At 44.7% G+C, this 26,442-nt stretch overlaps 1 protein-coding gene across 3 annotated transcripts; it reads left to right on the forward strand.

Annotated features, from left to right (window-relative positions):
• The first annotated feature begins 3,792 nt into the window (after window positions 1–3,792).
• On the forward strand, window positions 3,793–25,591 carry LOC112226754 (dynamin-3-like). Of its 3 annotated transcripts, none has more exons than XM_042307817.1 (21): window positions 3,793–4,079; window positions 4,404–4,702; window positions 6,684–6,757; window positions 6,825–6,974; window positions 7,160–7,363; window positions 7,515–7,613; window positions 8,273–8,433; window positions 8,587–8,729; window positions 8,834–8,969; window positions 9,070–9,137; window positions 9,301–9,439; window positions 9,563–9,649; window positions 10,021–10,091; window positions 10,282–10,342; window positions 13,859–13,972; window positions 18,366–18,475; window positions 18,729–18,843; window positions 20,001–20,177; window positions 20,444–20,670; window positions 20,916–21,098; window positions 23,890–25,591. In XM_042307817.1, exons 2-21 carry the CDS (start codon window positions 4,542–4,544, stop codon window positions 23,933–23,935), a joined length of 2,526 nt encoding a protein of 841 aa, XP_042163751.1. In that variant the 5' UTR covers window positions 3,793–4,079; window positions 4,404–4,541; the 3' UTR covers window positions 23,936–25,591. The 3 variants fall into 3 exon arrangements, with proteins under 3 accessions (XP_042163751.1, XP_042163753.1, XP_042163752.1); XM_042307819.1 differs by having other exon boundaries at window positions 23,893–25,591; XM_042307818.1 differs by having other exon boundaries at window positions 4,515–4,702.
• Window positions 25,592–26,442: the final 851 nt, after the last annotated feature.

The following is a 26,442-nucleotide window of genomic DNA, read 5'->3' on the forward strand; positions in this document are numbered from 1 at the left end:
AGAGGAGGAGAGGAGAGGGGGAGGAGAGAGGGGATGGAAGAGAGAGAGGGAGGAGAGAGGGGAGGGGAGAGGGGATGGAAGAGAGAGGGAGGAGAGGATGAAGAAGGAGGTAAGGGAATTATAACTCTCCTTCCTCTAAGTAGTCTGGAGAGACCTGACCAGATGGAAGGAGACGTAACGAAGACGAAGACAATCCATAACTGTACATAATATTGATCTGTATATTAGTCCCCGCAGATCTAGTAAACTGCAGAGGTAAGCACCATTTTCACCTGATTTGGAGCAAAAAAAGTAGCAGTAGGGTAGGGTTAAATTCTATTTAATTTCAGGGGATCAATTAAAATAAAGTTACTGAATTTAAAACCTCCCATTGTTTTCTTGTGGACACATGAAGTGATTTTTGACACCAACAACACTGAGCACCAGCAGCAGTAGCACCTATACCATTTAGGGCAGGGGTACTCAAATGCTATTTGAGAAGGTCCGGTCAGTCACATTTCCTAGTTGGCAAAGTACCGGATGGTAATTTCACGGCCAAGTAACAAGTCCCCACCTTGCAACCCATGCTATCCCAAACTGTTCACACCTCTTGATGGCAGAGAGAGAAAAGATGTTGTTTTAAAGCAAATTTCCTGAAATTCAACACATTTTCCATGTCTTTTGTGTGTTCATATGATACCAGCAGTCGAATCTCGACCAAATTCCCGCCAAAATAACTAAAACTGGGATCCGCGGTCTCTATTGACCCCATTCTGGATCATGCGGGGTAAATCAGCATTAATATTGCGATAGATTGTGGTTTATATCAATGCAATAGTCTGCATCATTTCCAATCCCCCATATACATATATTTTTTTTGGGGGGGTGGGGGTACTATATATATACAGTATATATAGTACCAGTCAAAAGTTTGGACACACCTACTCATCCAAGGATTTTTCTTTAGTTGTACTATTTTCTACATTGTAGAATAATTGTGAAGACATCAAAACTATGAAATAACACGTATGAAATCATGTAGTAACCCAAAATCTTTTAAACAAATCAAAATAGATTTTAGATTCTTCAAACTAGCCACCCTTGCATGCTGACCACACCGCTCGTGTCACATGCGCGAGTGTTGCAAAATAAATGTACAAATACATGTTATTCAATCATTGCACCCACACTGCTCATGCGCGCCAATGAGCGTCTGCTTTGCCAAGCTCTAAAATAGAAGTCAGTTATATTGGTGACGCTGAACACAGTGCAAGTCCTGCCTCTCCCATCTCCTCATTGATTTATAGAAGCATATTACCCACGATGACCGAACTGAGGTCGGTCGTCGTGGTAATACTATGAAAGTTAGATGCCAATCGCCATATAAAGTCCAAAGAAGAAAAAGCCTGGAAGGAGGAGAGATGACTAGAAACGATTCGGTTGACCATTTTATGTGTGGATTAATTGTCAGAGTAGAGGACCTTGTGTATTTCAGGTAAAATAACAACTCAACATATATATCCCAGGACAAATTAGCTAGCAACAGCAAGCTAGCTAAATAGGACAAACTAGCTAGCAACTGAAAGCTAGCTAGCTAAATTGCCATAAATGTTTAATGCTTTTCGACCTGTCCCCAAATTAATATAATTGGTTTAGAGTTTGTTTTGATATTTCAACCAGCGTGTTGTGATCGCGTTTGGTGTGGGGGGACAAAATCAATTTGCGCACGATGGCGTTTACGGAGGCACGCGCGCCCCCGGTTTGGGTATGGTGTTAGCCTTGATGACAGCTTTGCACACTCTTGCCATTCTCTCAACCAGCTTCACCTGGAATGCTTTTCCAACCTTCTTGAAGGAGTTCCCACACATGCTGAGCACTTGTTTGCTGCTTTTCCTTCACTCTGTCGTCCAACTCATCCATACCATCTCAATTGGGTTGAGGTCAGGTGATTATGGAGGCCAGGTCATCTGATGCAGCACTCCATCACACTCCTTCTTGGTGAAATAGCCCTTACACATTCTGGAGATGTGTTGGGTCATTGTCCTGTTAAAAAAAGAAGAAGATTGTCCCACTAATCGCAAACCAGATGGGATGGCATATCGCTGCAGAATGCTGTGGTAGCCATGCTGATTAAGTGTTTCTTGAATTCTAAATAAGTCACTGACAGTATCACCAGCAAAGCACCCCCACACAATCACATCTCCTCCTCCAGGCTTCCAGGTGGGAACCAATCCTCCATTCACCTACTCTGCATCTCACAAAGACACAGCGGTTGGAACCAAAGATCTCAAATTTGGGCTCATCAGACCAAAAGATTTTCACTGGTCTAATGTCCATTACTCGTGTTTCTTGGCCCAAACAAGTCTCTTCTTCTTATTGGTGTCCTTTAGTAGTGCTTTCTTTGCAGCAATTCGACCATGAAGGCCTGATTCCCACAGTCTCCTCTGAACAGTTGATGGTGAGATGTGTCTGTTACTTGAACTCTGTGATACATTTATTTGGGCTGTAATCTGATGTGAAGGTAACTCTAATGAATTTATCCTCTGCAGCAGAGGTAACTCTGGGTCTTCCTTTCCTGTGGCAGTCCTCATGAGAGCCAGTTTCATCATAGTTCTTGATGGGTTATTTTGACTGCACTTGAATAAATGTTCAAAGTTATTGAAATTTTCCACATTACCTGACCTTCATGTCTTAAATTTAATGATGGACTGTCGTTTCTCTTTGTTTATTTGAGCTGTTCTTGCCATAATATGGACTTGGTCTTTTACCAATTAGGGCTATCTTGTGTATACCACCCATACCTTGTCACAACACAACTGATTGGCTCAAGTGCAATAAGAAGGAAAGAAATTCCAAAAATGTACTTTTAACAAGGCACACCTGTTAATTGAAATGCATTCCAGGTTACTACCTTGACTGGTACTGTATATCTACATAGCTACCTCAATTACCTGGTACCCCTGCACATCGACTCGGTACTGGTCCTCCATGTATATAGCCATGTTATTTTTACTCATTGTTATTCATTGTTCACTGTGTATTTATTCCTTGTGTTACTATATATATATGTATTTTTTATTTATTTATCTTTAACTCTGCATTGTTGGAAAAGGATTCGTAAGTAAGAATTCCACTGTTAGTCTACACCTGTTGTTTACAAAGCATGTGACAACTACAATTTGAAAGACAATTGGTAGGCCTAATGCCAAATCACATTTAGCAACAGATTCTAATGCTGATGTTTAATGAGCATGTCAAATGTAGGGATTAGCTATTGTTATAACGAATGGAAGAAACAAAATGGCTTTTATCTAACACAGATGTTGGCCTGGTGAGGTTAAAATAGGCAGGCTGTGCCTTGTCCTCTCTGCATGACTTCCTTCTCCAGACATCCCTATGGCCTACAGTAGCCTAGCACTAGCCTACAAACTGACTGGTGACCACTATACTGGCCACCTGCTATGGAACAGAATACTTTGCCATCTAACAAAATACATTATCTATGCATACACGATAGAAGAGGCCGTGATGGAAAGGGGGGGCTGAGTTGAACATGAATGTCAGTGTCCTTCAGCCTCAAATATTGGAAATGTAATTTTTTGTCTCACTGCAGGGGATTGATGAAGGGCATCCAACCAATCATGCTCAGTGAGTTGTTTCGCAGCCGTGAGTCACGACGGAAAAACTGGCACGATGTAAACAGGGGGCGGGTTTGTTTTGCCTAAACTGTGTGCGCTCTGCCTATAGGCCTACCGCGCCGCGTTTGTGTGCCGCGACCACAACTCCATTTCTGTCATTGGGCACCTCATTATGTCAATCTTATCACCAGGCGCGGCGAGCATCGCAATTATCGCGGTTGCGTAAAATACATATGATTAATCCGTTATAGAGGCGAATTTGTGTTCGCTCGTAATGAGGCTTTGAAGTCCATCCGTGCATAACAACGCTACCAAAACATAATTATATACCACAGGATATTCACATTAAACCGATGCTCAGTTACAGCAGGTGGCGTTGCTTGTAGGCTATAATTGCGTATGGATACGGTTTTTGGATTGGATCTGCCTGTTCTTCAAACGCCAAGGAATCATTGAGAAAGGGTAAATGACAAATGGCTATAGATAAAGAATAGAATGAATGCTGTGATGTATTTATTGTAAACGTGTTGCCTGTAAGCAAAACGCATCATGTTCGATGCAACGCGAATCATTTGGTGTGGGTAGGTCATTCCAAACCTATGGGATTAGACTGTCTACAATTCCATGCACGGTTTTATATTCTGTGTTTTGAGAGTAGGGTTTTATCAAGGACTTCATTACCCAAATGCCCTTGAAGAAAATGGTGTGTGTGCACGGTGTTGGTGGCGAGCAACTGCGCAATCCTACTCTGACTGCTCTCTTTCCCTCTCTCTCTCTCTCTCGCAGTCGAATCAACCCTTGCTTTGCTTGGGGCAATGTGCGTCTGGATGACAACTACATCAACAAGCACGGTAGCACTGGACTAAAGATATAACTACCCAATTCCTTCTCTCTCAGTTTGAGCCTCTCGCGCCCGCTAGCACCATGGGTAACCGGGGAATGGAGGACTTGATCCCGTTGGTCAACAAGCTTCAGGACGCTTTCAGCGGCATCGGTCAGAGCTGCAATCTTGACCTGCCACAGATCGCGGTAGTCGGCGGACAGAGCGCTGGCAAGAGCTCCGTGTTGGAGAACTTCGTTGGCAGGTAAAGGAGCAGCATCCAAGCACAAATTCATCACTATAGGGCAATAAATAATACTATCTCGTGTTAAGCATGGGGTCGGGGATGTCGGGTCCATCCCCGTCACGTTTCGTTTTTCGAAACGTCTGTGGCGTCCCGGTCTTCTTTGAGGCAGGAGCCCGTCTCCATCTTATTTTTTTTTAACGCGCATTACTATTTAATAGCCGGCTTTATGAAAAAGGGAGCCGGATACCCACTCGAGACTCCAGCCCAATCAGCCAGCCCCATTTAGCCTGTTTCAGTCCCTGAAATCTCAGCGTTTGCTTTGAACTATTTGCTTAAAGTCATTGAAATGTAAAATGTCCCCCAGTAAAATAGGAAAGGAAATGACTTGTAACGGCCTGGATATATACATTAACACCAGGCAACACTCTTATTACATTAATATGATCAAATCCGTTCTGCTGTCAATCACAAAGAAGAGCTTCCATTCGATTTTCTGCGCTGTGGGATTAAGTGGTACATTATGGCAATGTGGTTGGTACATAAAACAGATATCATTAGATATGGACAGGAGGGTATGGGTTCAGAAAGATTGCATATACCTTCAAATATTTTACAGCCATGTGAATGGTGAAGACTGGCAATTGAGGTTCGGTATAGAAGGTTTCCTACTAATCTCCAGGGTCATATTAATTAGTGCACAATGTAGCAAAACATTTTGCAATGGTAAGAAAAAGGAGTTTCTTATTGAACAAGGTTCACAGTCCCTCTCTATTTCAGTCTGTTTTCTTCCGTTTTGTGTCTAGAGAATATGACCCAGGTCTAGATAGAAGCAGGGTTGTTGGCAGCAGCATCAGTCAAGGCCCAGCCAGCCACCCCTGAGACCTGGGATCCAGCTGAGTAATGGTCCTGCTGTCCAGGGTTGGCTCCCCCACCCACACTGCTTGCCGAATGGACAGCCGGTGTCTGACTCATATTTCCTGCTAGCCCATAGATAATATGTCAATATGTGTTCATTCACTTAGACAACTAGATGACAAGGACCTTAAACATGCATGTAGACACACACACACTTTAAATACTTTATTTGAATCCACCAATCAAATGGACAAAAAAAAGGATCCAAACAGTTCAAAGGTCCCTGTATGCATGGCAGTCCAGGGTACAGGAAGCACCTCTTTCTCCAAACAGGTAGGCTGCCGAGGACAGCTGAAACAGAGCAGTACCTAGCCAGTTGCTTTGCCCTCGTTTTTGTCAGGCCAGCAATCTGGAGGCCACACACTGCAAGCCTGTGTGCGTGACTGAGACTGCTGAATATCAGCGCCACCAGCTAGCACCTCCACCCGATGCTGCCCAAGGTCAACACACACACACACACACACACTTGCCAGGCCATCATTGTTAATAAGAGTTTGTTCTTAACTGACCTGCCTGCTAAAATAGACACACACATGCACTCTCTCGCCTGGTATCAGACTGGTATGTACTAAAGTCATCGTTCATTAACGGAGTGCTCTGCTACTTGCCACTGTGCAGCTGTTCATGTTGACTTCTTGTACTTTAGGTCAGAATTGATTACTTTTTTTTTTTAGGACTATTTAATTTGATCAGCAGCATTAAGGGGATCGAGTTGTACTCGGGGCTCTGAGGGTAAACTGGACTAAATGTTGTAAGAGCCTGATGACATTTTCAGATCAACTTTTTTTTTGCATTCCTAATATCTTCTGTTAGTAAGAAGAGATTCCATTTGGTTGTGTGCTGTGATTTAATTCTACATTGTGTGGTTGTGTGTGTTCAGTATGTGTGAGTCGTCGTACACTATAGCAGTCAGTGGCTGCTGTAGGCCTCAGACTCCTACAGTGCAACACCATCACTGTCACCGTCAACATAGTCTCACATAGCCAGACACCATCTTATTGTCTCATTCGCTCCTGGAAGGCAAGGCTAAATTCAACCCCACCTCCTCTCTGTGTATCTGTCCTGATTGGCTATCTGTCTGCAGGGACTTCCTGCCCCGAGGCTCTGGGATCGTCACCCGCAGGCCCCTTGTCCTGCAGCTCATCAGCGCCAATGCAGGTAACACACAAACACACACACACCCGCACACACATTTGGAATCTAATCTTTGCCTTTTTCTTCACAGAATGGGCAGAGTTCTTGCACTGCAAAGGGAAGAAGTTCACAGATTTTGACGAGGTTCGCCAGGAGATTGAGGCAGAGACTGACCGCATTACCGGGGCCAATAAGGGCATCTCTCCCGTCCCCATCAACCTGCGCGTCTACTCCCCACATGGTAGACATGCACAACCCCTTAACTACTCTCTCTCTCATCTCTCATCTCTCATCTCTGTCCCTCTACCTCCCGCACTGCTGAACAATTGTGTATTGTTCATTGTGGGCTGTTGTCTTCACCCTCCTGTGTGTTAGGTAATATTCACCATGACATGTGTCCTCTCTCTCCTCTCCCTCTGCCTGCAGTGCTGAACCTGACCCTGATCGACCTGCCAGGCATCACCAAGGTGCCGGTGGGGGACCAGCCAGTGGACATTGAGCAGCAGATCAGAGACATGATCATGCAGTTCATCTGCAGGGAGAGCTGTCTCATCCTGGCTGTCACCCCGGCCAACTCTGACCTGGCAAACTCCGACGCCCTCAAACTGGCCAAAGACGTCGACCCCCAGGGTAAGACGTTGATCATTATTGCTCTGTCATATGATGGGGTTACCTATCCAGGCGTTGAGATCTCGCAAGGCGTCTGCAATCAAGTCCGCCTGGAACGTAGCCTTTGTGTTGTGACTGGCCTGCCACTGCCTTTTGCCCCTTTGACCTCCAGGCCAGCGGACCATAGGAGTGATCACCAAGCTGGACCTGATGGATGAGGGAACAGATGCCAGGGAGGTCCTGGAGAACAAGCTGCTGCCCCTGAGGAGAGGTGGGACATCTGTCTATTACTCACTCTTTCTACCAAATATCTCTCTCTTTTGTCTTTATCCATCTTTATGTCCAACCAATCTACTTTGGTTGTCTTTGGTACCAGCTTTTCTGTTCTATCCTCCGCGAGTACATTTTATTTTGGTTCCATCCCAGTCATGTTTTTTCCCTCATCCCTCCGACCATTTGTCTGTGTTTTATATTGGAGTGGTTTCACCTTGTCCATCTGTGTGTGTGTTGCCAGGTTACGTTGGAGTGGTTTCACCCTGTCCATCTGTGTGTGTGTTGCCAGGTTACGTTGGAGTGGTTTCACCCTGTCCATCTGTGTGTGTGTTGCCAGGTTACGTTGGAGTGGTTTCACCCTGTCCATCTGTGTGTGTGTTGCCAGGTTACGTTGGAGTGGTTTCACCCTGTCCATCTGTGTGTGTGTTGCCAGGTTACGTTGGAGTGGTTTCACATCTGTGGTTACATTGGAGTGGTTTCACCCTGTCCATCTGTGTGTGTGTGTTGCCAGGTTACATTGGAGTGGTTTCACCCTGTCCATCTGTGTGTGTGTTGCCAGGTTACATTGGAGTGGTTTCACCCTGTCCATCTGTGTGTGTGTGTGTTGCCAGGTTACATTGGAGTGGTTTCACCCTGTCCATCTGTGTGTGTTGCCAGGTTACATTGGAGTGGTGAACCGCAGTCAGAAGGACATTGATGGGAAGAAGGACATCAAGATGGCTATGGCTGCTGAGAGGAAGTTCTTCCTGACTCACCCGGCCTACAGACACATGGCCGAAAAGATGGGCACCCCGTGCCTGCAGAAAGTCCTCAACCAGGTAGGCTAACGGACTGACTGTAGACTGACCAGTTAACCTGTAGGAGAGACTCAGTTACTGTTATTACATCCGTGTTATGCGTCCCAAAGCCAGCATAATAGGCTTGCTTAGCAACGTTACATTTAGGGTACATTTTGTGTTGTGTTGCCATAGCAACTGACCAACCACATCCGTGACACGCTGCCAGCGTTCCGTAGCAAGCTGCAGACCCAGCTGCTGTCTCTGGACAAGGAGGCCGAGGAGTACCGAGGATACCGCCCTGATGACCCGGGACGGAAGACCAAGCAACTGCTGCAGTGAGTCCTTCAGAAAGAAATACGTCTCACAATCAGGGTTGGGGTCAAATTCTTCTCAATTCAGCAAATCAACTGAAATTGCAATTTTGATTTTGTGTGTGTAGGATGGTGCAGCAGTTCTCAGTGGACTTTGAGAAGCGTATCGAGGGCTCTGGGGACCAAGTGGATACTGTAGAGCTCTCTGGTGGAGCCAAGATCAACCGCATCTTCCACGAGCGATTCCCCTTCGAGCTGGTGAAGGTTAGCTAGCTGACTGATGCACGTCTTGTTTCATTTTGGTGCTTGGCTTAGAAAACACTCTCATTCTCAATCGCTGTCCCTTTCTCGTTCTCGCTGCCAGATGGAGTGTGATGACAAGGAGATGCGGCGGGAGATCAGCTACGCCATCAAGAACATCCATGGTATCAGGTGGGTGTTTTCCTGTTTACCTCTCTCCTACCACCTTCAACGATCCTCTTCTTCCTCCTACACACACACACACACACACACACACACACACATCTCCTTTCCTGACTGTTCTCTACTCCTCTTTCTCTCTCCTCTCTCTCTCTCTACCTCTACCTCTACACAGGACTGGCCTGTTCACTCCAGACATGGCATTTGAGGCCATCGTGAAGAAGCAGATAGTGAAGATCAAGGAGCCGTGTATCAAGTGTGTGGACATGGTCATTCAGGAGCTGATCAACACCGTGCGCCAGTGTACCAACAAGGTAACCTTTTTAGTCAATCAATCCTCATTCTGGTATCCTTTTTAGAATTCTAAAACGTGGTGGGTTTTAAAATGATATTATTTCCTATGATGTGCCGTGATAGGATGCGATGTGTGTTTTCAGTTGGATTGCTTCCCCAGACTGCGTGAGGAAACCGAGAGAATTGTGACCTCACACATCCGAGACAGAGAGAGCAGGGCAAAGGACCAGGTAACAACCTACACACACACACACACACATTATGCTCTTCTAAAATGAATTTCCATTCAAAATCTAACCCTAAACATGACCCTGACCCTAATTATAACCCTAAGCTTAAAATGGCTTTTTGTCCTCATGGGGATGTGGTAAATGTCCCCACGAGGGAGAATTTTCATTGTTTTATTATCCTTGTGGGGACATTTTGGGTATTTTAGGTCCCCACAAGGATAGAAGAACCAACACCACCCACACCCACACACACAGTAAAAATGCACACATGGTTATGTCAACAGTGGACTTATTGACCCAGGGGCTAGTAACTACACTGTAAATGAAGCTTCCATGTATTATTGACCAAATCTTTCTGTTTCCAATTGCAGGTGTTGCTGCTAATCGATGTCCAGCTCTCGTACATCAACACTAACCACGAGGACTTCATAGGCTTTGCTAAGTAAATGACTGACCAGGCCTGCCTTTATTGGCCTGCTAATGTTATTACAAAGTGGAGATGGGGGGAAGGCATAGATGCTGAATACCTGCAGATAATACCGTACGGACCTCTCCGTCGTTTGTCTGTTTCCCTCTATGCTTACTTTCCTATCGCTGTCTGTTTCTGTCTCTCTGCTTCCTCTGCTTCGTAGTGCACAGCAGAGCAGCAAGCAGAGTAACAAGCAGAGCAGCGCTGCGAGCCAGGTCAGCCAGGTGAGACATAGAGGAGGATCTGAAATGCCACACACACGCATGCACGTGCTCCAGAACAAAAGGCCAAAGGTCGCCCACACTCCCAACAGTGGGCTGCAGGCCATATAGGAGGAGATGGGGCCATAGGGACAGTGACTCGTATGCTTCCTGGTTCCTTTGTGTCATTAATTTTGCACACCGTATGTATACTCCTGTACATTCTACGTACGTTATTGCCTTTGTTGTATTGTTTTTTTACATTCCATGTTGATTTTGGGGGACCTTTTGATTGCCTTTGTCTTTTTCAGTTGGATGGTGACACTTTATTATGTTGGGTGTGTGTGTGTGTGTGTGTGTGTGTGTGTACAAAACAAATGGATGTTTTTTAAAGTTTTATTTACCTTTATCACTATGTTTAAACCCCTTCTATGTCATCAAGGTGCCCCCATGCATTTCATCCCAAACCCTTAGTGAGAGTCTGAGCAGCCTTGTTTTGGGTGTCTGGCCTGGTTGGTGAGTATCACTCGTTGGGGTTGGGGTTAGGGTTGGGCTTTGCCTGCTGTCTGTATTTACTCTACTGGCCACTGTGTGGCTCCCTCTTGTGGCCACCCTGAGTTGAATGATTTTAAAGCTTTTTCTACGCCTCAAGCTTTAACCCTTTACACTCCTGGGAATTAGCCTATATGGATAGGGATAAATCAAAATGATTCTTACAAAATACATTTGACAAGCATACGCATGGTAGCGAATGAAAGGGAACAGTTTGGAGATTCTGGGGAAATGATTTGAACAAAGTTGAGGGCACAACCGTTCAGAAGACTGATTCCAAACAATTACACTCTTGATTTTATGTGCATTTTACATTTACAGTACTTTTGCAGCATTTGTTGATAACGAAACGTAAAAATACTCTGGATGAATTCAGTAACTGGGGAAAAATTACGAGGGTTTGAGTGAAAGAACTAACGGGTGTCTCCAAGGTGGACACAGTTCCTAAGTCATTTCAATACACTTTTATGACTCACGGAAGCGTCTTTAACTAGAATGTTTTTTTTGCAGCTCTCCTAGCTGTGCCGTTCAGGAAGCACACTTGTTTTGCTTTGAACACAGCCCTGCATCCCTGCCATCACACAATGACTGGAGTTGTTTGCGCAATCCAAAAAAAAGCCCATTATACATAGCAATCTAGGTCAGGTCTGCATCATTTGAAGGCTTGTTCCATTGCCAACATGACTAGCTAAGTTATAAAATCTGATATTACAGTGTTAGGCATTCACAGGGCAATTCAGAGAAACGGATTGTAATTTTGGTGTGCGTAGGAAGGGTGCATTCAGGTCCGTGTTCCGCGCTGAATTTCTTTTCTTTTCTTCCACAATAGACAGACATTCTGTTCCGAACAACCCAGGGCATGACGCCATGTCACGTTGTATCTGTACATCAGACCTAGTGGTCATAAATGTTGACACTGTGTATGACTTTGTTTTATGATATGAAAATGTGACGTGCACATTTGGACTCGAGGGTGTTTGGCGTGCTCGTACGGCGTCTCATCTTTCAAAACACTCGGCCGTCTTCATTTACATCATTTCCTCACTCAGACAACAAAGAGTTTGCTAAAGTTTCCCGAATAGTAGGAGGGATCCGGGGGCAACTTCTTGTGGTGCTGGATATCAGAACGGATTTCGGTCAAAATCCATACAGCGCCGTGAGGCCTGAGCTTCACCGTCATGTACAGCATGTTACTGTACACCCACTGCATTCCAATTTATGCGCTTGTCAGTGCACAAACCTGCCATTTTCAACCCGTATAGAGGTACAAGTGTAAAGGGCTACTTATAGTGGCATAGAAACAATCCCTGTTAAAATTAAATAACTAGGGAACATTACTTTGTTTTTATTCCAGAAAAGCTGTTAGGCAGATACCAACAATGTCAAGTTACTTTCTAAAAAATAAAAAAAAAACACAGAGTCAACATCAGTGAGTTGGATGTGTCCTTAGGAGTGGGAGTTGGCAGGTTCCGTTTTGTGTTGGATCAAAACCCATACAGCGCTGAGCTTTGAGCTCTGGCATCGTTTATAGCATGTTACTGTGTTCCAATTTATGCGCTTATCAAGTGCCCAAATCTGCTATTTTTCAACCCATGTACGGGTACAAGTGTGAAGTGCCAACTTGAACCCACTCAACTGCTATGGCTGTTAGTTAGCTACTTTACACGGGTTCTGGGTCAGTCAAATACATGTCGAATACTTTCAAATGCTCGGATCTGCATTGATTTAGTTTGCCTGCTATACAATGGGACCAGTAGAATAGTCCCAAAAGCATAAGCTCCAAGCTAAATGAAGCACCCCTTAGAAAGTATTTACCATGATGTATTTGAGCCCGGTGTGGTAGGTTCCATTCATGAGATTGTATCCCGACGTGGTGCCTTAGGTGTTTTAACGGCCCACTTCCTTCCTGTTTCAGGCCTCCTCTCCTCCCGCCTCAGGCCTGATTGTAAGAGCAACCGTTTACGTTACGACACTCCCTCATCCCTTTGACCACAGGGGGGGTTACCTGTCAGTCAGCCTCCCACTATAAATGGTGTTGAAAAAAATCTTTGATTTGTACCAGGACTGAACAAAAATAAGACTTCAGAAATGTTCTTTTTGGGTAACCCCCCCCCCTTAGTGGTTCTAGGCCATCCGAGACACCTAACTTAATAATCACTCAATTCTTTGACTGCCACTGGCTTGTTGTGTGTGCAGGCTAGTTAACACACCTAACACAAACACTGATGTAGCTCTAATGCAATAGTGCTATAATGCTAATATTGTTTGTTTGGGGAATGTTATGAAGCACTAATAACACAAAGGACACTTCTTTAACGCTGTGACACAGACCTCTGTTTGTAACTTTCAACATAGCCTCCAGGCACTATCACTGAACATAAATTATGGTTTGGTTTATTTGCAGGTTGATGTTTATTGTCATGAATCTTGCCCTGGAGGCAGAACTGAGCACTTTCCGCTAGTTTGGCCAGCTGGCTATATATCGTAAAAATTCATTAAAACAAATCTGTGCTTTTTTTTTTGGGGGGTTAGGCATTTGGGTTAGCAGTGTGGTTAGGTTTAAAATCCGATTTGTGGCTGTGCCAGCTAGTGACCACTACAGAGCTGCCTCCAGGGCAGGATTCATGACAATAAATGCCAACCTGTGGTTTATTCACAAAGATACACACTTTCAATATCAATTAACTTGGAGTTCTCACACAACACACTTTCTCATTGCATTTTATTATTCATATGTCACTTTTGTGCACATCGGTTCGTGTACATGCAGTAGACTAGCTGCCCAGGTTTGACTGACTATGATTGAAGTAGGATTAGGTACAGTAGATGATGCATCCTTGTGGACATGACAACTCTTCAGTACCTTTTTAATTATTATTATTATTTTTTTAAACTCTCCTACTTCCTGGCAATTACACCACCCACCACAACTATGACCCCATCTTTCATCCCCTGACCTCTAACCTCTGCCCCCTGCTCTCTCTACAGGTAATCCGTAAGGGCTGGCTGACCATCAACAACATCAGCATAATTAAAGGCGGGGCTAAGGAATACTGGTTTGTCCTGACCGCTGAGAGTCTGTCCTGGTTCAAGGATGATGAGGTGAGTGAGTTAGTTGACCTTCTTCAGGGTGAGTTAGTATAGTCAGTCTGATGTAGTTTTGGCTAGACTTCAGGTGATGGTGGATTGGAACACCTATTCCCCTGATATACAGCCCTCCTTTCTGTTGAAGGGTGGGCAGGTCAACAAATGGTAAAATATACATATGCGCTTTGAATCTCTGGCCAATTCCCAAGTGATAAGTATTTTGTTTGTTATCTTTGTAGAGGACATAATATAAACCATACCTTCTGACTACCTACTAAATCACAACTCAACAGTGGTTCCACATTGGCTCTTCAGTGACGTTGCTCTTCCCCTTGCGATGCAGGGTGCTCGTTGATTGGCTGGATGTTGTCATTCATAGCTTGACGGGCTGGTGTCTGTCTGCCTGTCTGTGCCTGCTGTACAGGTTCCAGGATGTTCTGCACAGCAAGTGTAGACAGGCAGACACACAGCAACTCCCGGAGTCAGCCAATCCATGCACTGGTCAGCAGATGACATCACACGGGTAACAAGCAGAACACATGGTTTAAATCGTCTCTATATACAGTACGTGGTCGATACACAGCTAAATTCACTGGACAGAAATCGCTCTCTCTTTGTCTCGCTCTCTTTGTCTGTCTTTTTTTTTTTTTTTGTTTCTCCCCTCTTCTTTCTGTCTCTCCACCTCTCCTCGCTGCGCTGGGAGTTAAGGCATTTGGTTTTCTTTTGCACAATTGGAACCATCCCAAAGAGAACCACTGCTCACACACACACATGCGACTACACACATCGGCTTTATGACACCTCATTCGACGAGTAATAATTCAAAACGGTAACTCGATGGATCGTAGACATTATGATGTCGCATTGACTATTAAAGTAGTTGTTTTACGAATCTCTGACCTTTCAACCAGTGTTAGGGGTAATCTGTTACAAAAGTAACACGTTGTGTAATCGGATTACTTTCATGAGTAACGGCTGGGTAACGTTATTACAGTTACTTTGTCAAGACTTTCAGCATCGTCTCCACCAGACGCGTGTCTCCATGATCCAATCCCGACTTGTTTCCTCGTTTTAGTTCTTGAGCGAGCGGAGGAAGGCCGTTTTGGAGAAATGTCATAACAGCTGCTGTCCATAGAAATGAAGAGTACGCACCTCTGATCTTTGCCATTGATCGCTTCTGTGATAGCAAAGCCCATAGAGGGCTTTCACATCTAGTGGTAAATGTGCCCTCTGTACATCTCTATGGGTCCCTTTACGTGCGGTCTATAACCAGAACTGGCGACTCGAGAGAGATTTTGAGTGAAAAGATAAGAAATCTGTGCAGATGTTTGGCTTACATTTTATATATGGCTAATTAAGCAGGACTTGTAGACTAGCACAGGAAAGCAGCGCCACAGATGAAAGGAGAAACTAGAGATAAACCTGAGTTAGTAAATAGCTATTTTTGGTAGTGCGCTCGCCATGCTCCCTCCCTCTGACAGTCAGTCAAACGGGGAGATTTTTAGATTTGTTTCTTGGAAGTATATGATAAAGTAATGCTTTACTTTCCACACAAAGTAATATTGTAAAGTAACACATTACTTTTGTAATATTTAATGTACAACTAATCGCACCACTGCATTCAACCAAGCATTTTTCCAAATTTCCTTGGGCGTCTTACTGTATATTTATTTATTCTCTCTCTCTCTCTCTCTGAACCCCCCCCCCTCCCCCCCTTCTCTTTCTCGGTGCAGTTGGTAGTTTCTCTGAAACTGCACACATTCTTGGCAGGAAAATCACACATTTGTAATCCAAACATCAGCCTCCAATGTTTCAGGGAGAAATAACCTATTAAATGGCAGTATTCCTCCCTCTCTGTTTCTGAACCCAATAGCCCCTCGTTATCTAAACCATCTATCACCAATACAATTCCACAGCCACCCTAATATTACAGTAATCGTGTTCCCAACACCATTGCTAAACCTACAGTAGCATCCCTACCCAATCAAATATTATTCCCTATACAGTACACAACTCCCAATACAGTAATTTACTGTAACATAACCTTACATACATAATAACCCTTATACATCCTTTTAACAGCATCATCCACTAGCCCCACTAAACTACCAAACCACTAGGCCTCTCTAGTTGGTTTATTATATCAGTGAAATAATATTTTTGCTGCTTATTCACACTGGACAGTAATGAAGACCAGCTGCCACACAATAGTTTGAGCACAGAGTTAAATGATACTATTATCATATTCCATCTCTTGACTTTGACTGTATCTTTAGGCAACATTGTTACTGTTACCTCCCAACCTAACGCCAATGAAATACTGGAAGGATGTGTTTTGCATTTGAAACAGGACTTGATGGATGGATTGACCACTTTGCATGACTGTTTGAGCCTATGGTCCTCCCTCTCCCCATCTACTGCATCAGAATCGGGGCTGGATTCTTTGTGTAAAGATCCAGGAGCCGACACACTTCTATTGCTGTTTATACCGTACATTTAGTAAACCGACTGTTTCAAGGACATTAGAACACATTGGTCTGAGACCTGACTGACTTTTTAACTTTTATATAGGTATTTTTTTCTTCTTCTCTCTTTGAAACCAATGATGTACATTTATTCCACGAAGGTAAAGTAAGTCTTAAATGCAGTCAGAACATTCAAAAAGTACAAAATAGGAACCGATACCCGACACAGAGTAGAAGACAAAGCAAAGAGATGAGCAAACGGCAGTGGAAGATGGTCGGTGGTGGAGTGTAGATGATCAAACCCACTATGAAACCTCCTTTTGAAAGCCAGTGTTTCCCCAAATGGATGAGAAGTGCTTCCCTGCCCAGTCTAACCAATGTGCAGACTACTGTACACCAGTATGACAATGAACAGGTAGTCTGAACACTGGGAGGACGGAGCCGGACAGTCTGTCTTAGGCCCCAAAAGACATTGACTCTCTGCCATTCCGTAGGCCGTAACGTTTGCTGATCTTTGTCTTCCTTCCTTCCTTCCTTCCTTCCTCCATTTTGGCATCAAGAAGTAGGGATCCCCCCCCCCCTCTCAAACCCCAAAACCTATTTTCATTTCACCCGTCTGTGTCGCCTCTTCTCCCCCTCTCTGTCGTTTGTCTGTTGTGTTTCTGGGTGTCGTTCCCGTCACTGTCCGTTTGGGTCATGCCGGCCTTGCAGAGTATCCAGGCTTGACGTGGCACATTCACTCAGACGACCGACCGGGACAGACTGGCTGAGCACTCAGGGAGGGGATATTGCAAAAAAAAGAGAGAGGGAAGGAAAAAGAGGGAGAGATGGAGGAAGAGGGAGGGACACATGTGACCATATATGGGTTGGAGTGACCCCTTGGGGAATACAACCGAGAGAAGTCTGCAATGGTTCTTTTCTCGTTTCATACCTAGTGAGACCCTACAATCCTAGTGAGACCCTACCATCGCTCTGCAGGGGGTCACATATGGACACCTCTGTTGAACCACTTTTCGGGAATCCTTCACTTTGATTCTTCTTCAGGTCTCCCTCTCTTTCTTAACTCCGCTCTGGAAGTTCTTCCCTCCTTCTCTTGCACTCCGTGTCTCTGTGCTGTTAAGCAGTACCAGATGTCGAGTCTTAACGCCAGGCTGTCATTTAATCTCTCGCTCTCTTTCTCCCTCACTCCCTGGAAAATCAGGCAGGAAGTGGGCCTCTGGAAAGTAGATATATTGAAGAAATAAGAGGGGGAGGGATAATGGAGAGAGAGGGTGAAGAAATGAGATGGCGAGGTTTGATGGAGTGTGTGTGATGGAGAGTTTTACAGTGAATTTGACTCTCTATCAACTCTTTGTACTCACGATTAAAACCATGTCATGCTCAGTGTTATCCTGACCAGCAGACCTCTGCTTGATCCGACGTCCATGCATTCAAATGCACACCACAGTGCATTCCCCGGAGTCCCCTGTGTTTCTCCACATCTGTATTTCTCCTCTCTATCGTAGCCAGAACGTTTCCTCCAGCCCCAGCTCTCCCTCCCTTTTCAAACGTACCGTGGAGAACGACCCACACGCTAATGACTTCCACATGTCGTCTCCCCCTCCCTGCCCCGCTCTGCCTCCCACTCTCATTCTTCCTCCCACTCCACTCCATCTCCACCTCTGTGCCCCCCCACCCTCTCCCCTGTGCTCCCCCAACTTCACCTCCTTCTCCCTACTCATCTTTCCACATTCCCCTTCTCTCCCTTTCTCCCTGGATCATCGCCCGACTAAGCCAACCTGTTGATTTTAAAAATCAAGCTGAAAAATAAACATAATATGACACACAGAGATCAGATAGTAATCAGAAACGAAGTAAACATTTCCCTAACATGGTTCTTTGCAGTTGCTTGTTTATATTGTAAAAAACTGCTGATGGTACCTCCCTTTCTGTTTGTATCTCAGGAGAAGGAAAAGAAATACATGCTCCCTCTGGACAACTTGAAGGTGCGCGACGTGGAGAAGGGGTTCATGTCCAGCAAGCATGCCTTTGCCATCTTCAACACAGAACAAAGGTCAGGAAACCAGACAGACACATCTTAACATTACTTGTAATATTATGGCACCACTTCTACTTAAAATATTCCTACTTTAGTACCACTAGTTTTAATAATAACGATACATACTGTAGAGGGAGACAGAAACCAGAGTCTGTTGGGCTCGTTTTCTTCCTTTTTATTTGAGTTGATGAGCCTGCCACGTGGCCCTAAAATGACCCGGAAGCGTAACGAACTTCCTCTTCCCCTCCCGTGTGTTGTGGTCTGACAGGAATGTGTACAAGGACAATCGTTTCCTGGAGCTGGCCTGTGACACTCAGGACGAGGTGGACAGTTGGAGGGCTTCTCTCTTGCGCGCTGGAGTCTACCCCGAAAGGTCTTCTAATGTGAGTGACCACTGCACTGGCCACCAGGGTTGGGGGTCAATTCCATTTCAGTTCAGGAAAGTAAACCCGAAATGGCTGAATTGAAATGAAATTGACCCCCCAACCCTGGTGCCCACCACTGTGACCACTTACCGTGGTGTCACTGCATATTAGCCCCTGCAACTTGTCCACCTCATCTGCCCTGTTTATCCTGTTCCCTATTAACCCATGACTACCCTTCACTCCCTTCCCATGTTGCACTTCTGTTATGTCGTCCATCCTATCACTTCCCAAGTGAGCCATCATATCACTTTATTTTCCCTCCATCCTCTCTTTCTCAGTGAAGTTTGAGGTAACTGTGAAGAGAGTGTAGCGGGCCACAATAGATGTAGGCGACACCTTGTTGATATGCTATTTGATATTTGTATTTATTTAAGGGTCCCCCATACTGTTCCCCATTAAACAGTACATCATATAACGTTATTTCACCACTACATAATTACAATATAAAATGTACAACACAACCTTCATAATACCACCGTACAACAACCATGCGTGTCTCTATAGTCTCTGCTTTTCCATAAGGTGTATTTTTACCTGTTTTTTAATATATATATATATATATATATATATATATATATTATCTGATTCTACTGCTTTCATCAGTAATCTGATGTGGAATAGAGTTCCATGTAGTCATGGCTGTATGTAGTACTGTGCGCCTCCCATAGTCTGTTCTGGAGTTGAGGATTGTGAAGAGACCTTTGGTGACATGTCTTGTGGGGTATGCATGGGTGTCCGAGCTGTGTTCTAGTAGTTTAAACAGACACCTCGGTGCATTCAACTTGTCAACACTTCTTAGAAAAACAATTAGTGATGATGTCAATCTCTCTTCCACTTTGAACCACGAGAGACTGGCATGCATCTATGCTACTGTTATAGTGACTCATTTTTGCTAAAAGTTTTTATTTTTTAATTTTTTTAAAAGCCTTTCTTAAGGTTGTTGCTGATGATGTACAGAGCTTTGTGATTCCCATGTGTAATGAAAAGCGCTTTACAAATACAATTTATTATTTTGTCATTTGATGTGCACATGAGTTTTCTACATCTAAAGATGCAAGCCACAAGATCTGTGTCACTAAATACAGGTGTGTTGACTTAAAGCTCTCTTCCTCCAGGTGGAAAGTGAGGGAGGCGGCGCATCGTCCTCGTCCCAGGACAACTTCTCCATGGACCCTCAGCTGGAGCGGAAAGTGGAAACCATCCGGAACCTGGTCGACTCCTACATGGCCATCGTCAACAAGTGCATCCGTGACCTCATGCCCAAGACCATCATGCACCTCATGATTAGTAATGTAAGGGACCTCTGCTCCACGCTGGCGGAATGGTATCGGGCATGGGTTCAAATAGTAGTTGGTGGTTTTTTACAAATACTTTCAGCTTTCGCTTGAGCCTGGCTGGTGTGCAACTTTTCACGTGATTCCATTGGTTCCGTTGTGCCAGGCAAGCTAACTCAAACAGGTTCCTGTATAACACTGTGTGACAACCATGGTAAAAAAAGAGCTTTTATCAAATAATTTGAATGATTGATTGATCCATCAACTCTCTCCCCCGCCACCAGGTGAAGGACTTCATCAACGCGGAGCTGCTGGCCCAGCTGTACTCGGCCGAGGACCAGGGTGCCCTGATGGATGAGTCCCAGGAGCAGGTCCAGAGGAGGGACGAGGTCCTCAGGACCCACCAGTCCCTGAAGGAGGCCCTGGCCATCATAGGAGACATCTCCACCACCACCATCTCCACCCCCATGCCCCCGCCCGTGAACGACTGGCGCGGTGGAGGCGGAAACAGGTAGGCATCCTGGTAGTCCATGGATAATGACTTCCCTAGATATCTAAGTGTAATGTAATGGAGTCAACTATTGGTCGACAGGTGAAGATGTTGGGTTGGCGAGCAGGAGAACCGTGTTTGAAGACTGTCATTTTCATTCATTTTTCATTCATTTTTATTTTACTTGGAGACTGTTGCAGTCTTATCTATGTGATGTCAAGAATATGTCATGCATGAAAGGGTACTGATGGCCCCTCCCCCCCCAGGTCTCCTCCAACCAGCCCCACTGGTTCCAGGAGGATGTCATCAGGCCAACGCCCTAGTCCCGGAGGAGGGCGAGGGGCTCCACACCCTCCTAACCGCCCAGGACCCCTGGGGCCCTTCAACAACAGTGCTGACAGCCCCCAGATCCCCAGCCGCCCCAACCGGGCCCCTCCCAACATCCCCAGGTGAGGCCAGGGTATCCTACTTTACGCCTATATGCTCCTGTGTAGCTCAGTTGGTGTGAGCGTGCTAAGATCGTGGGTTCAATTCCCACAGGGATCACACATGAAAAATGTGTGTACTCACTAAGTTGCTTTGACCTTTTGCTAAAAAGGTCTGATGTACACTGCTCAAAAATAAAGGGAACACTTAAACAACACAATGTAACTCTAAGTCAATCACAATTCTGTGAAATCAAACTGTCCACTTAGGAAGCAACACTGATTGACAATAAATTTCACATGCTGTTGTGCAAATGGAATAGACAACAGGTAGAAATTATAGGCAATTAGCAAGACACCCCCAATAAAGGAGTGATTCTGCAGGTGGTGACCACAGACCACTTCTCAGTTCCTATGCTTCCTGGCTGATGTTTTGGTCACTTTTGAATACTGGCGGTGCTTTCACTCTAGTGGTAGCATGAGACGGAGTCTACAACCCACACAAGGGGCTCAGGTAGTGCAGCTCATCCAGGATGGCACATCATTGCGAGCTGTGGCAAGAAGGTTTGCTGTGTCTGTCAGCGTAGTGTCCAGAGCATGGAGGCACTAACAGGAGACAGGCCAGTACATCAGGAGATGTGGAGGAGGCCATAGAAGGGCAACAACCCAGCAGCAGGACCGCTACCTCCGCCTTTGTGCAAGGAAGAGCAGGAGGAGCACTGCCAGAGCCCTGCAAAATGACCTCCAGCAGGCCACAAATGTGCACGTGTCTGCTCAAACGGTCAGAAACAGACTCCATGAGGGTGGTATGAGGGCCCGACGTCTACAGGTGGGGGTTGTACTTACAGCCCAACACCGTGCAGGATGTTTGGCATTTTCCAGAGAACACCAAGATTGGCAAATTCGCCACTGGCGCCCTGTGCTCTTCAGATGACAGCAGGTTCACACTGAGCACATGTGACAGACGTGACAGAGTCTGGAGACGCCGTGGAGAACATTCTGCTGCCTGCAACATCGTCCTGCATGACCGGTTTGGCGGTGGGTCAGTCATGGTGTGGGGTGGCATTTCGTTGGGGGGCCGCACAGCCTTCCATGTGCTCGCCAGAGGTAGCCTGACTGCCATTAGGTACCGAGATGAGATCCTCAGACCCCTTGTGATACCATATGCTGGTGCGGTTGACCCTGGGTTCCTCCTAATGCAAGACAATGCTAGACCTCATGTGGCTGGAGTGTGTCAGCAGTTCATGCAAGAGGAAGGCATTGATGCTATGGACTGGCCCGCCTGTTCCCCAGACCTGAATCCAATTGAGCACATCTGGGACATCATGTCTTGCTCCATCCACCAACGCCACGTTGCACCACAGACTGTCCAGGAGTTGGCGGATGCTTTAGTCCAGGTCTGGGAGGAGATCCCTCAGGAGACCATCCGCCACCTCATCATGAGCATGCCCAGGCGTTGTAGGGAGGTCATACAGGCACGTGGAGGCCACACACACTACTGAGCCTCATTTTGACTTGTTTTAAGGACATTACATCAAAGTTGGATCAGCCTGTAGTGTGGTTTTCCACTTTAATTTTGAGTGTGACTCCAAATCCAGACCTCCAAGGGTTGATAAATTTGATTCCCATTGATCATTTTTGTGTGATTTTGTTGTCAGCACATTCAACTATGTAAAGAAAAAAGTATTTAATACGAATATTTCATTCATTCAGATCTCGGATGTGTTATTTTAGTGTTCCCTTTTATTTTTTTGAGCAGTGTATATGGACATGGAGACACTGAACAATTTGGTACCCATAACCAGGGGTAACCCTGAGTTTTTCCTGACCGTATAGCTAACCTGACTCAGTTCCCAACATCATGTGTAGACGTTCCATTATCTTAAGCAGAATATTTGAAGGGTTATTAGTTCAAGTAAAACACATTCCAGTGGTTTGTGGTTAATGAAACAAGGAAGAGTCCACAAGCTCAAGTGTTTCTCTTCGTGCTGAGTGATTAACGAAAATGCTAAATTTTCCTGGTTATTAAACAACGAATTGACCGATATCAGTTAAATTACTTGAATTCCATTTTTTTATTTAATTTTTTATTTATATGAGTTCAACCTGACGTTTTTCTAGAGAGAAATCAAATCTTCCATGAGAAATTAAGTCAACAACTATGTGGGACGCCAGGCTGATTTTGGAAGTTAGGCAAATATTCAATTTAGTTCAGCGCAGAAACATGGTAATTAGTTACAATGACCCTAATCCATTGCACCTGTTCTTTCTGCATGAGAGAGGAGTGATGCAACATAACGACGAGAGGGATAGAGACAGCTTGTGAGGTAGCTCTACCCGATGGATAGTTTTAGTAGTTGGTAATAAGCAGCCTTGAAAGTATGCCTTATCTACATTGACGAACTAGTAAAATTATTTTGTCTGCCAGCTAGCTACTACTAGCCTTGCTAAATAGAATGACTCGTTCAATGGGGAGCACAGAGATAACGTTAGATGGTTGTCTGGTTGGCTGGCTGCTTCTGCCTGAGCAGAGCTGAGATGATGACTTTAAGAAATGACAAATAAAATCCTAAAATAAAAAAAACGGAAGTAATATACACAACTGAATGTATTTTTTAAAGTTAAAAGTAATGCGATTGCCTGTTTTTAACCCATCTTAAACTATCTGCTTCTCTTCCCTCACTCTTCCTCTTCCTTCACTCTTCCTCCCTCCTCTCACTCTTCCTCCCTCCTCTCACTCTTCCCGCTCTCCCTTTCTGTCATCCTTTGGCCTCTAAACACTACTGCCCTCCCACCCTCCCTTCCTCTCCACCAGTAGGCGACCCCCTCCTTCTCCAACAAGAAATATCCCCCCATCATAAGCCATGAGCTTGCCATCTCTAATGGGACTAGTGTTCATCTCCTAGCTCATCCTCCAGTGCTCATCCTTCCCCTATCCTCCCCAAGCCCCTCTATCTCTCTCCTTGGTCTTTACCCCCACCCCAGTGCAGACATTGAACCCTTTGCCCTCTGACCTCAGGCCAGGTGACGATCAATGTCCATGTATTTATGTACAGTATGGTGCTTGTCTTGTGGTGTGTATATATCTCTATGTGCGCTTGTGCTCGCCTGTGGTCCAGGTTTTCTTAGCAGATTCAGTTCCGACTGGGTTCCAGACCCTAGAACTTCCATCTCCCTTAACTAGAACACAACCTGCGTAGAACCCCTCCACCCCATCTGCTGCTTCTCTACATATCTATGATCAGCAGTGGCACTGCCCTACCCATTCCAAATGCGGCATGGCACATAGGCTGCTTTTGCTGCACGTGCTTGTGTGTATGTGGGAGGTGGAAAAATTGGCATATATATATATATATTTCTGTATGTTTTTGCCTAGGTGTTCTTCTCTAAGAGACGAAAGGGTGTGTGTGAGAGAGTGTAAGTGTGCCTGTGTCAACCCCTTGTGCATGTATTGTCTGTCTGCACGTTTGTTGCTGTTTTTAAGTTTGATTTGTTTTCATGGCCCAAGCTGTTAATAAATCAAGACCCTTGAGAGTAATTTGATGTTGGATCGTTGTGTGATTTTTGTTCCTGTGTTGTAGTAGCAGCCGCAGCAGCCGATACACATATAACAAGGCTGAGGACAAGTACCAACAGTGTATTGTTTCACACACAACCGCCGCAATAAATGCACTTAACCCTGTCAATGGAGTCTGGTATGCCTGTACCTGCTGTATCGGTGGGCATCTTCCTCGCGCCTTCTTTTTTTTTTTTTTTAAGCTCAAACTCAGAGGCTGGCTGGAAAGATGGAGGGAGGCTATTCCCAACACAAAGACAGACAGACACAAGTTCACCGATATTACTTCGCCTACCACAATTATGGGGATACACATATCCCTGTATGACTGAGAACATGGTGACATGTTCCATTTAGCCTTTTCTTCGGGTTGGGTTGAAGCCCTCCCATGTTCCTGACAGATCACAGGTCACTTCAGAACTCTCTCTCTATGTGTAAAACCTTTTCTCCTCTCACTCACCACCTCTCCATTTCCTCTCCTTCCCCAGTCCTGAGTCCAGTCAGCCGCTGTGCCAGAGCTTAAGGTGGATTTGTCTAAAGTGTTCTCTGTCAGTATGTTATTGTGTATGTGGGCCTGTCCTCTTTTGAAACTGTTTTCTGCTGCGTGTGTGTGTGTGTGTGTGTGTGTGTATATACACATACAAACATAGGTATGATTGAGAACGGTTGACTATAATGACCTTGTTACAATCTAGCACTCTCCGTGTCTCTAGTAGCATCTCACTCTACTTCTTTATCTGGAAATTAGACCACTTCAATGGCATGATTTTACAAGTCTGTCTTGCTAATGGTAGAGGAAATAATACAATATCAAGCAGAATATCAACGAACGGTATGAAGATATCTTGCCTGTAGGAGGGTATAGATAGACCTAAGGAGTAATTGGGGAATTGAGTTGCAACAACGGTGGTTATTTTATTTGTGTGTCTCTCTAAAATAAACTCTCTCCCCTCTCACTTTCCATTTGTTCATAGTGTTTCTCTTCAAAATACATTTCTAACCCCTTGCATGCCAACCCCTTAGCTCCTCTATAACTATAAACAGTAGCTGAACATACAAGTTGTTAAATTCTTTCAAAGGACCTTGACTGCACTGCACATCGTACTAAGACGGCGGGTTTGTTTTAATTGAATCAACGGATTTATATTGTGGTGTGGTTCTTGTATTAGGCGATCACCTTACCTATAATCCATGATGATACACTCAGGAACAGAATACATATTCCTCCAGAGATGGCGCTGGATAGCCATAACTAACTGCAGGCCTACAATTGAAGTTTAATTCCAGAAAGCTATACATCTATTTTCAGCAATGTTGGTAAATGACCTTTTTATTGTTTTAAAGAACTTCTATTGGTACGTTTTGTCACCATCTAATCATGGCACGAGGTGGTCAATGACATATGTATGAAAAATGATCACTTGATGGTTTTATTTCGGAGAGACGTTTTGTTGCAAAATGCTATACTGTATATCTGCCTCAGTCCGAGTATACTAAGTTTTACAGTCAAATGTTAACTACATTTTTTTAAATAAAGTGTACAAATGATACATTTGTGACATCAATATTTTAAAAAGTTTTTAAATGAATCAATACAGTAATATGAGATCTATGTAAAAATGTACATTTGATAGTTTAGTCATTTAAGAGATGCTCTTATCTAGAGCGACTTAGTTACTATAAGTGTATTCATCTTAAGATAGCTAGATGAGAACCACATAACAGTGAAATATACAGGATACAAACATTCCATTCCAGCTAAAGGATGAATATATAGTATTTAGCAACATAACCTGTTTGAATACACATCTA

Source organism: Oncorhynchus tshawytscha, linkage group LG28, assembly GCF_018296145.1.
Source record: "Oncorhynchus tshawytscha isolate Ot180627B linkage group LG28, Otsh_v2.0, whole genome shotgun sequence".
NCBI classification, from domain to species: domain Eukaryota; kingdom Metazoa; phylum Chordata; class Actinopteri; order Salmoniformes; family Salmonidae; genus Oncorhynchus; species Oncorhynchus tshawytscha.

Bases quoted from the DNA above. Each gene is read 5' to 3' on its own strand.
- LOC112226754 (XM_042307817.1), top strand. From the start codon at position 4,542: ATGGGTAACCGGGGAATGGAGGACTTGATCCCGTTGGTCAACAAGCTT. The intron at 6,975-7,159 runs GTAGACATGCAC...CTCTGCCTGCAG, and splicing joins GCGCGTCTACTCCCCACATG to TGCTGAACCTGACCCTGATC. The intron at 18,844-20,000 runs GTGAGTGACCAC...CTCTTCCTCCAG, and splicing joins ACCCCGAAAGGTCTTCTAAT to GTGGAAAGTGAGGGAGGCGG.